Source organism: Diaphorina citri, unplaced genomic scaffold (assembly GCF_000475195.1).
Source record: "Diaphorina citri unplaced genomic scaffold, Diaci psyllid genome assembly version 1.1 scaffold2545, whole genome shotgun sequence".
Classification (NCBI taxonomy): domain Eukaryota; kingdom Metazoa; phylum Arthropoda; class Insecta; order Hemiptera; family Psyllidae; genus Diaphorina; species Diaphorina citri.
The window spans coordinates 1-11,868 of NW_007379965.1; the positions used below are offsets into that span (position 1 = coordinate 1).

General features: G+C 37.2%; 1 protein-coding gene across 1 annotated transcript; it reads right to left on the minus strand.

Annotated features, from left to right (window-relative positions):
• Positions 1–1,389: 1,389 nt before the first annotated feature.
• On the minus strand, positions 1,390–11,441 carry LOC103519124 (the record flags this gene model as incomplete). The annotated part of the gene is made up of 8 exons (XM_008484209.2): positions 11,158–11,441; positions 10,457–10,570; positions 7,294–7,431; positions 6,984–7,108; positions 6,572–6,742; positions 5,699–6,135; positions 5,036–5,200; positions 1,390–1,552 (listed from the first exon to the last, which is right to left on the minus strand). Coding segments are annotated over exons 1-8 (1,403 nt in total), but the record flags the coding sequence as incomplete, so codon positions are not given.
• Between the last annotated feature and the right edge of the window lie 427 nt (positions 11,442–11,868).

The following is an 11,868-nucleotide window of genomic DNA, read 5'->3' on the forward strand; positions in this document are numbered from 1 at the left end:
TTGTTGTTGTTGTTGTTGTTGTTCTTGTTGGTGTTGTTGTTGCTCTCTGGTTTGTAGTTTTGATGATTTTTCTTGTTGTTGTTGTTGTTGTTGTTGTTGGTGTTGTTGTTGTTGTTGTTGTTGTTGTTGTTGTTGTTGTTGTTGTTGTTGTTGTTGTTGTTGTATTGTTGTTGGTGTTGTTGTTGTTGTTGTTGTTGTTGTTGTTGTTGTTGTTGTTGTTGTTGTTGTTGTTGTTGTTGTTGTTGTTGTTCTGTTGTTGTTGTTGTTGTTGTTGTTGTTGTTGTTGTTGTTGTTGTTGTTGTTGTTGTTGTTGTTGTTGTTGTTGTTATTGTTGTTGTTGTTGTTGGTGGTGGTGTTGGTGTTGGTATTGTTGTTGGTGTTGTTGTTGTTGTTGTTGTTGTTGTTGTTGTTGTTGTTGTTGTTGTTGTTGTTGTTGTTGTTGTTGTTGTTGTCGTTGTTCTTGTTGTTGTTTATCATTTTTGTCAGTAGATGTCAACATCTACTACCATATCATTTTTGATAGGTATATAAGTGTTGTTGTTGTTGTTGTTGGTGTTGTTGTTGTTGTTGTTGTTGTTATTGTTGGTATTGTTGTTGTTGTTGTTGTTGTTTGTTGGTGTTGTTGTTGTTGTCGTTGTTGTTGTTGTTGTTGTTGTTGTTGTTGTTGTTGTTGTTGTCGTTGTTGTTGTTGTTGTCTTGTTCTTGTTGGTGTTGTTGTTGTTGCTCTCTGGTTTGTAGTTTTGATGATTTTTCTTGTTGTTGTTGTTGTTGTTGTTCTTGTTGGTGTTGTTGTTCTCTGGTTTGTAGTTTTGATGATTTTTCTTGTTGTTGTTGTTCTTGTTGGTGTTGTTGCTCTCTGGTTTGTAGTTTTGATGATTGTTTTTGTCTTGACCCAGCACCTAATTGGGAAGTAATGTGGCTCTTCTCATACATCTGATGAGAGATTCTCATCTGATTCTCAAATTCTCATACATCTGATCATATCTTAAAGGCTCACAGTGAAGGAAAAATTTAGCGGTTGGGTGGAAGAGCTCCTCTAGGAGAACCCTGCCACTTCAAAGAAAGTCGTAAAAAAAGACATACTACGGGATGGGCATGGGGCAAGCTACAACATGGACCCAAAAAGTGCAATGTAGCAGTTTTGTTTCTTTGCTACAAACTAAAAACGGCGGTAAAAACACTTTATATCTCCCTTGCCATTTCCGTTATTAGCTATTGTTGCTACTGTCGGCTCTCCTAGTACGCGGTAAAAAACACTTTACAAAATAATAATAAATGGAACTTCATCGAGTCTTTTTTTCGTGAAAAACTGACAAAATTGCGATTCTTTTAGTATGGAACTGATGAAAATATTTCCTACAACAGATGGATGGATAGTATTTTACTCACAGTAATTCTTCTGGAATGACACTCCTCAGTGCTATACACAGAGATGGATCTTCTTTCTTATTGAGACACCTCTGTCTGGATGATCTCCTCTTATCACACAGATGTCCCTGATCTATCAAACTAGGCACACTTCTTCTCTTACTGCTTAGACTAGGCTTGGTACCTGAGGGGAAACCAAAGATCCACTATTATTATCATCATCAACATCATCATCATCATCATCAAATTAAGGATGATGGCCCGGGCTTTGTCTCTGAAAACAACTTTGCAACTTCATATTTCGCGAAAGTTTCAAGTCACAACAACTATTTTAACAGTTATCTACGCTTTTTTTTTTTTTTTTTTTTTTTTTCCATCTTCCTTATAGTCAACTCTGAAAAGGAAGCCATGAAAATATCTTTCAAACACACTTTTCTTCCATCTTCCTTATAGTCAACTCTGAACAGGAAGCCATGAAAATATCTTTCAAAGACACTCAGGCCAACCATTCTCCACCTGATGTGTGGGATTTGAACCTACTACTTAAAAACCCATCTCCCCGAGAATAAACCAACACATTCGGCACCTTTTAACATTTTTAATCGAACCCTGTTTGAAAGAGGTTTATTTTATCTGAGCAGGTACTTTAAGATACTTACAAAAAACAGAAGCATAAAACCAAGTTGTATTCAATTTCCTCGTTGAAAAAAAAAAAAAAAAAAAAAAAAAAAAAAAAAAAGGTCTCAAACAATCAAAAAGTTCTTGTTGGTGTTGTTGCTCTCTGGTTTGTAGTTTTGATGATTGTTCACCGGTCCCGTCCGGGGCGTATTTTATCCTGAACGGATAAGGTTCGTTCTCTGTACGGTTTTATTCATGACCCTATATTCCTATAATTAACTTTTTTCGTCCACGTAATTTTCTCCTTTCATTTGGTTCAGAAATACATGTATGACTACCAGAGTTTCGAATACCCGCAATGATAATAATATGCGTACTGGTAGCTGTTTTGTTTCTCGTGTAATTATTTGAACTTGGAACAATGTTAAAGTCCCATATAGGAGCTCTGGGTATGATCGTCTTGATTACTTACTGATGTATGATAATTTCTACAACAGGGTGTTAAAAAATTGATGCACCAAACTTTGTGTGATTTATTGGGTGCAAGTGAGACTTTTTGCTCTGAGAAAAAGACTGCAAATGCTCTCAATTTAAGCTAAAAAGAGAATCAGGTTGCAGCCTCTATAGATGTACTTGTCTGTCTGGGGGGACTTTAAACAGGGAGTATATACCAGCCTGAATTTCCTTTGCCAAAGAAATATAGCAAAGGTTGAGTGCGTTTAGACTGTAGTTTCTACAGTTTGGTAAAGTTACCACTCCCATGCCAAACTGTAGAAAAAATATCCTGTCTCAACTAGTCCCGAACCCAACCCAACCCGGTACATAACCACGACCTGAAAGTACCAAAACTTTTTAATCATCCTGTATGATCTTGTGAACTTCTAGCTTTTCAGTAACCCACGTAGGCTAGCTGCTCCAGTATAATATCTGCTACATGTTCTAATATATCTATCATTATGACTATAGCATCATAACTATTATTATAACATGAATTATAACATGGAGATGCTGATGGATATTCAAAATGTTGATTACAGTCATGTGGGATATTGTGATGAACTATCAAGATGACTGGTGGCTAGCTACCTTATGGTTTTCTACCTGCAATTAGTCAACGGACCAGACGCGTAGGTGTGGGACGTGGTACCTACCTTCATGAATAGTGTGATTTCTCATATTCTTTTAGCCGAAATAAGTAAAACCATGTAACAAGCCTTTAGGCTAAAAGAAATTGAGAAATCACGTTGATCTTCTCAGATATCAGGTATGTACCATAAACTTTGTACAAAACAATACAGTTCTTGAATAGCATAGATAAGGTGTATTTTCCTTTCGAGAATCTGACCACTGGTGCAATGGGAAGTGATGGAGCAATGGTCAATTTTCAAGTTGTCAGTAAGTATACGTAGGTAGTTCTTAGATTCGTATAAGCTTAACCCATCTTTTTGGGGTGTTTGTGTCTCTACAACTAAGCCTCAGAGCGGGCTTTTTGTGAATGGAAAAAGTATAGTTACCTACCTAGTTTCTAGACTGGAAAAAACACCCATAGGTTGGTTCCGGAAATTTTGATTTTAGCAAACTTATGACTTAACCCTTAAGTTCATACCGTATCACATATGATACATGAACTTCTCGGTACCACTGCTGCGATCTGTTAGACTTTTTTTGAAATTTGTCGGGGATGTAAAATTTCGTTTTAAACACCCTGTATTTTATTATTATGCTCATTACCTGTTGTTTCAGTTACATGTTATATATGTTTGTATTAACAGGGCCATGCACAGGAGGGAAGGAAAAATGGGGTTGCAGTTCTCATAAATAAATACCTACCTAATTTTCTTCAAAAATAAATCGCCAAGAACAAAATGGGGAAAAATTAATTACTCTTCTCAGAAAGACTATTATAGTGTGTCCAGATCAATGTGACAGCAAAAAATAGGCATTGTTGCCAAACATGTCACATGTGATAATAATAATAATAATAGATTTATTGCTTGCTTTCTTTTAACAACAATCTTTTCAAGTTCCACTAAGTACATGTAGGTAGTACAATGGTAGAGAATCTTAAAAAGGGGAAGGTATATTGCACAGTGCTTCCTCCGACAGTGAAACAAAGTCAGGTGAGGCGATATCCATCTTACCTGTTCTGGAATCCAACCTCTGAACTTAGAGCTACCTCTGCATTTTAAAAGAGAGAGTTTATCAAAAATAGACCTTTACCTCAGTTTTTAGTTTGATAACTATGCAGCTATTAATAGGGAGCGCGCAGTGCGAACGTATTTTATTATTTTCTACAAGTTCGGCCATGCCTTTTCTACAAGTTTGGCCATGCCTCGGGATGAACTAGCGGCATTCCGGAGCGAAGCGCGCGACTGTAACAATTTGGTAAAAATCGGATAGTCACCCATCCTGATATTAACCAAAGTCATTGTTGCTTAACCCTAATTTCGTAAACGCTAAGACACATCGAAAACATTTGTTCATTCGGATGAATATTCGAGTCAAGTGTGATTTTTCACGCCGAATCGAATGGTGCTACCTTTAGTACTGTCTGACTTACGGTTGAGAAGTTGCGGGTTCGATACTTCCCTAAAGCCTCAAATGAAATTTTAAGCATTTCTCTTGAAATCAGCGTGTTTCGAACCTTTATCAGCGAAGAAAAAAAAAAAAAATTGGTTGAGCCCCATTATAAACTAAGTAAAAAATTAAATAAAGTTCTTACTTATTTTAATCTTTTACTTACATATCTCGGTGGTGTCGTGGTTATGACGCTAGCGTGGTAAACAGAAGGATATGGATTCAATCCTAGCCGAGGTATGGAATTTTATCCTCATTTATTTGAGAATCTGACCACAACAATAGTAGTAGTGTGTATCCTATGGGTAGTGTAAAGTTGTCTGGCTGGGGGGGACTTTGAACACGGAAGATTCCCGTGTTCAGATGTCTGAACATGGGAAAAGGCAAAGAAAAAGAAGACACCACTCACTAGAAAGCTTAGCAGTTATACAGTGACTTTAAACCCTCACTAAATAATAAGAAATAAATATACAAACCTCATCCAGAGTAACAACTAGTGAATCCAGGGCCTCCATATCAGTTGTAATATCAGTGTCGGAAATATAAAGAGACCAGAGGTAGGAGAAATGTTTCAGTCGTGCGTATAGTTCGATATCCGAGTCTGAGAGACCGAGTGAGGTTTCTGCTTCGAGTAAATCTGGAAGATAAAATAGAATTAGGATTGAGTAGATTAGAAAAGAGTGGAATAGAATAGTGGACAATTTCTGAAAGGGATAATATTGTAGATCACAAATGAATTAAATATGAGGCATCGTAGGATAACCCTAAAAAATCAAATAATTTGTCCGATTTTGATGTTGGACAAACTGTTGGCACACTCTAATAAATATCAATAAAAAAAATGTTGGACAAATAAACTGAGGTCGTCGATTCGTTTTGTTTTAGTACGACAGAGCTTTCTTGGGCTCGTTGGACTTGTAATCTAGGGTTGGAGTAATAGTCAAAGTAGCGACATAAAAATAGTAGTGTCATTTCGAGGTAGACATATGTAAAAGTTTTCCAAACAAATACCTTTATTAATTACTAGACATCGGATTATATGCACACGAAAAAAGCCAAAATATGCATGCAATATGCACCATAACATGCTCAAAATTTGCAATATAATATGCATAATCTTTAATTACATAATTACCTTGGAAGAACAGACTGGGGAACACCACATCTTGTTCAACAACACCAAACTCCGCCCGTTCAATACAATCATTTAAAATCAACTCGCCAAATAGTACCAGAACCAGCGTGTTCGTTCTCATAATGTCCACCACGTCTCGGGCGCCAGCATCGCTCTCGTTAGTTCTCGCATTGCCCACCGCACCAGCGTTAGCGCTGTCCTCGATTCGTTCGGCATAAATATTGAACCTCCCTCCTATGAAGTGTTTGGACACGGTACTGAATATTCGGCAGTAGAGGCGTTTAAGTTCCGAAGGCCATAGTGTGGCCCATTTGACGGCTAACTGACGTAGATAGGAGAGACAGAGGTTGAGGATGTTGGAGGAGGAGTGAAGTGAGAGGAAAGCTAGCACGTCTGCCCCCTCACGATCTGACTGACCGAAGTAACTGGACATTAACCTGTGGAGTGAAGATACAGGAGGTGGGAATAAATTATTTATTTAATCAGAGTCACCAATCGATTGTACCAATAGATTTAATTTATGACGGGGGAAAAACAAACAATTTTGAGATATTGAAGTTTAAAGAAATTTACTGTCGTAATTAACACTAATTGATTCTATTTTGACTGCTACTTTCTTCTTCTTCTTCTTCTTTCTTTTAAAAGGTTTTAGAGATATAAAAAGAGAGCTATTATCGTCCTGAAATCGAAGAGAGAATGAGGACGTGATAGGAGAAAGCCAGCCGTTCCGAGAACGAACCTTACCTCTTTAGGACAAAGTTCATCCCGGACGGGGATCGAACCCGCTACCCAGCGTTTTACAAGGTAGACGCGCTATCAACCAAGCTAACCAGGCTAGCTATTGATGAAATTGATTGATTAACTAATACTCACGTGTTTCTCTCGCCATCACTCATTTGATTGATAAACTGTTTGCTAAGTTCTCCTGCATCATGCGGATTGCTCTCTTCCATGTCGTCAAACATGGCCAGGAGATCCATTGTATCCTCATTCCATCGTATAGGATCTGGGGAGTCCTTGAACATGTCTACCTCACGGGGAGGTCTGTGAAGGAAGAACATTTTTAGTACACAAACAACAACAACAACAACAACAACAACAACAACAACAACAACAACAACAACAACAACAACAACAACAACAACAAACTACCTTATTTTCCTTTCTAAAGGATAAGGAAAGTAAAAATCATTCAACAAATTGATTGTTGTTCTTTGAACTTTGCCTTTGAATCTTTGTGTGAAATGAGTTTAAAGAAAATCTTTGAACACAAACAACTGTAGACTTGATTACCATGTATTGACTTACATTATTAAATGCCTGCACTGCAAGATCCAAATTATGAATATCGAGAGCAATTTTTCCAATCTTGTACCAAATATTTATGTCTGTGCTGTCCAACTCAATAGCCTGGAAATGAAAATATGAGAACATTAAAACAAGGAAAAAGGAGGCACTGTCAAAAGTGAAATTTAAATCCCATCAGTCCAATATAATGGGATGAGATTTAAATTAAAATTGTATGGAATAGTGAAACTCATAGGTGTAAATGTTCAAATTTCCATGGTGAAGCATGACAACCTGTTAGTTCTTACCTTGACATAATATTCCAATGCATCTTGTAACTTGTTAACCTCAGCATTGATTGAGCCCAAATTGATGAAGCAGCCATACTTCAGATGCACAAGGGAAGGCTGAATTCGACCCCCAATGTAGCCAACTTGACCTTCAGTCTGTAATAAATGATGTTGCTTTATTAGTTAGGTATACAACACCTGCAAGGTGGTAAATAAAAAATGTGAACAAATATAATATTAATATTGTTTCTAGAAATTTTTTAGATAGGTGTATTATAAAAAGTAAAAAATATTTGAATTCCAAGACTCTTTCAGAGAGAGGAAAAAAAAAATCTGCTATAGTTCATCCAGATCAATGTGACAGCAATGAGTCATCAACCCAAAATGAAGGAACCAATCAGATTGCAGGAAATCCTTACATTGTTGCAATTTAGGTAAAGGTCTATTTTTGAAAAACTCTCTCTTCTAAAATGCAGATGTAGCTCTAAGTTCAGAGGTTGGATTCCAGAACAGGTAAGGTGGATATTGCCTTACCTGACTTTGTTTCACTGTTGGAGGAAGCACTGTGCAATATAGCTTCCCCTTTTAGAGATTCTCTACCATTGCACATGTGACATGTTTGGCAACAATGCCCATTTCTTGCTGTCACATTGATCTGGACACACTATAAATATCTGAGAGAGAAGAATTTAAGATTGTACTGCAAATATACCTTTGACCAGGGCAATCTTAGACCTCAAAGACACAACAACGATCAGGATTCAAGTTTGGTAGTTTGACATGAGGGGAACTAAAAAAAGTGACCCGTTTCCAAGGGTATTTAAGGTTTTTTCCAAAGTTCTTACCTCAGAAAGAAGGCTGCTGTTCACTAATTTAAGCAGTAGACTCTCAGCATCACTGAATTGCTTGTACTGAATATTTGAATTCCAAGACTCTTTCAGAGGAAAAAAAAAATCTGCTAGTTATCTGAGAGAAGAATTTAAGATTGTGCTGCAAATATACCTTTTACCAGGGCAATCTTAGACCTCGAAGACACAACAATGATCAGGATTCAAGTTTGGTAGTTTGACATGAGGGGAACTAAAAAAGTGACCCGTTTCCAAGGGTATTTAAGGTTTTTTTCCAAAGTTCTTACCTCAGAAAGAAGGCTGCTGTTCACTAATTTAAGCAGTAGACTCTCAGCATCACTGAATTGCTTGTACTGCTTCAAGACCAAAGCTTCTCGATACTCCTTCAGTGCTTTCTCTTCCTGCAAAAATAAAAGTAAATATTAAAGTGTGTCTTTAATTTACTATTCAAGGTTCATTTTCATTTTTATACCTACTTAGACAAAGGACATTTGGCCAATGTTTAGCATTTACAGAAATGTGCGACTACTGGACCACAGGTCATTTCAGGAACCACCTTGTCACATTAACCTTACCCCTGTGTGGGTCCAGGAAAAGACTGCTGCTGTCTTTCCAGATTGACCTATCCAGATATCAACCACACACAACCAGAGATGTGCGAACCGCAAAATGCAAAATGTAAAATGTACATTTACATTTTACATTTCAAATTGGTTTTGAAAAAGCATTTTGCATTTTACATTTTAAATGCTTTTTTGACCCATTTTACATTTGAGCCAAAATGCTTTTTTTAAAAATGCTTTTTTCAAAAAAATTAAAAAAAGACAAAGAAAGATTTCAATTAAAAAAGTATGCAACCATGAAGGGGCAACATATAATCTCTCAAAAATTTCGCCTGCGGCGCTGAAGTTTTGGGAATATTTCAAAGGCCTATAAAAAGTGAAAAAGACTTTGGTCAGTAAAAAAAAGTATGCAACCTTGAAGGAGCTACTTAAATTTTCTCGAAAAAAAATTTCGCCCGCGGCGCTGTCATTTTATGTTCTAAAGAAATATATAGGGGGGAATAACTATACTCGTCTTTTACACGTATTTAATTACATAAAAAACTGACACATGACAAGCTACAGGTTACATACAACTTACTGAAAAGTTTCGCCTGCGGCCCTGAAGATTACACCTTTGACAAGTCTGCTTCTCTTACTATTGTAGACCAAAATATTCAAAAAATTCGCCCGCGGCGTCAAATTTTGTGTTTTTGATAACTAAGTTTTTTTTTTAAATTAGAGACCAAAATTTTCGCCTGTGGTCATAAAAATTTCAATTTCGTTAATTCTGGTTTCTATAAATTGTAGCTCACAATTTGAGAAATGGCTGTATAGTAGTCTTGAGGTCATTATTTTGGTCAAAGGTCATTTATCTTGAAAAAAATTGGCCTGCGGTGCAATTATTTCATGGTGCAAATGGAGGACTCAAGAACTTACCCTAGTCGGATGAAAGAAGATTGAAAAAATTAAACAGGCTTGATTGAGAACATTGCTTGAAAAAAAAAAAAAAAAAAATCGGCTGCGGCGCAGTGGGAATAGGGTGGAAAATCTTGGAAAAGTAGACTGGAAATTTTGAAAAAATTGGACTGGAAAACCGGGAAAAGTCAGGGAATTTTATTTTTCCATTTTGGTAAACACCCTGATTTCTCTGACTCCAATAACTTTTTTTAAGCTAGCATCAGCATGCTATTGGCCAGATGGTCACCCATCCGGGTACTAACCACGCGCAACCGTGCTCAACTTCAGTGATCCACAGATCCATGCGGAACTGGTGCTTTCAGGTTGTGGTTATGTGCCGGGTTGAGCTGAGACAGTACTAGGTGGAAGAAGATATTGTTTCTACAGTTTGGCATGGGAGTGGTAACTTAAAAACAAGGCAAAAGGTCTATTTTTGATAAACTCTCTCTTTTAAAATGCAGAGGTAGCTCTAAGTTCAGAGGTTGGATTCCAGAACAGGTAAGGTGGATATCGCCTTACCTGACTTTGTTTCACTGTCGGAGGAAGCACTGTGCAATATAGCTTCCCCTTTTAGAGATTCTCTACCATTGCACATGTGACATGTTTGGCAACAATGCCTATTTTTTTGCTGTCACATTGATCTGGACACACTATAGATATCTGAGAGAGAAGAATTTAAGATTGTACTGCAAATATACCTTTGACCAGGGCAATCTTAGACCTCAAAGACACAACAACGATCAGGATTCAAGTTTGGTAGTTTGACATGAGGGGAACTAAAAAAAGTGACCCGTTTCCAAGGGTATTTAAGGTTTTTTCCAAAGTTCTTACCTCAGAAAGAAGGCTGCTGTTCACTAATTTAAGCAGTAGACTCTCAGCATCACTGAATTGCTTGTACTGCTTCAAGACCAAAGCTTCTCGATACTCCTTCAGTGCTTTCTCTTCCTGCAAAAATAAAAGTAAATATTAAAGTGTGTCTTTAATTTACTATTCAAGGTTCATTTTCATTTTTATACCTACTTAGACAAAGGACATTTGGCCAATGTTTAGCATTTACAGAAATGTGCGACTACTGGACCACAGGTCATTTCAGGAACCACCTTGTCACATTAACCTTGCCCCTGTGTGGGTCCAGGAAAAGACTGCTGCTGTCTTTCCAGATTGACCTATCCAGATATCAACCACACAACATTGCTTTCAGTGATACAATGGGAACCCAAGCATTCAATATGTGACCACCAGTTCACCACTAACTCATTTCAAGGGCACCTGTCACACACGAATGGTTCACAGACTTACCAGAAGTTCTTTGGTGATCCGTGGAGTTTCAGTATCAGAATCACTCTCATCAGAAAGGAACCATTCTGTTCTAAGGTAAGAAGAAGGAACCATTCTGTTCTAAGGTAAGAAGAAGGAACCGTTCTGACATTGCTTTCAGTGATACAATGGGGACCCATGCATTCAATATGTGATCACTAGTTTGCCACTAGTTTCAAGAGCACCTGTCACACACGAATGGTTCACAGACTTACCAGAAGTTCTTTGGTGATCCGTGGAGTTTCAGTATCAGAATCACTCTCATCAGACTCATCGCTTAAAGCTCGTAGCTTCAGAGGTAACATTGTCTGAAACTGGGCCTACTGCTATTCAAACCTGAATTTTTAGGGATGTCTCATTTCACCCACAATATCAGGTGTGGTATAAACGATAAATTTTGACATTCAACGTGTAAAATGAGAGTATTCTTCGATTTATTTGAGTTATTTCTCACACAAAAAGGAAAAGAACACACATTAAATCCTCTGAAATCGGATTTTATCGTATTTCAGTTTGTAATTTTTTAAAATTATCGCGCCAAATGCCGCCAACATTTGTAAACAATTTTCAGCACGCTCTGGCGGAAAATTTGAGAAGTTCGTGGAGGTTAGAAAGGAGTGGAAGTTTCGAACGGTGAACACTGCGACACAGTTTGGTTGGTGGAGATACTGGAGATGCCAAAATCCCAACACGTGTAGTTCAGGCATCTTCACAAAGAAAACGAAAGAAGTGAGGTCTAAATTTTAACTTGACTATTTTTCGATTTGATTGTTTTTTTTTTTTTTTTTTTCGTTTGTTTGTTACGTTTAACGAGCTATTTAATACTTGATTTTTAGCTCAATTTTTTTTTGTTTTTGTTTTTGTTTTTTTTTTTTTTTTCTTCTGCTTTACAATCTCTGCGTGTAGGTAGGTACTTTAAAGGTCTG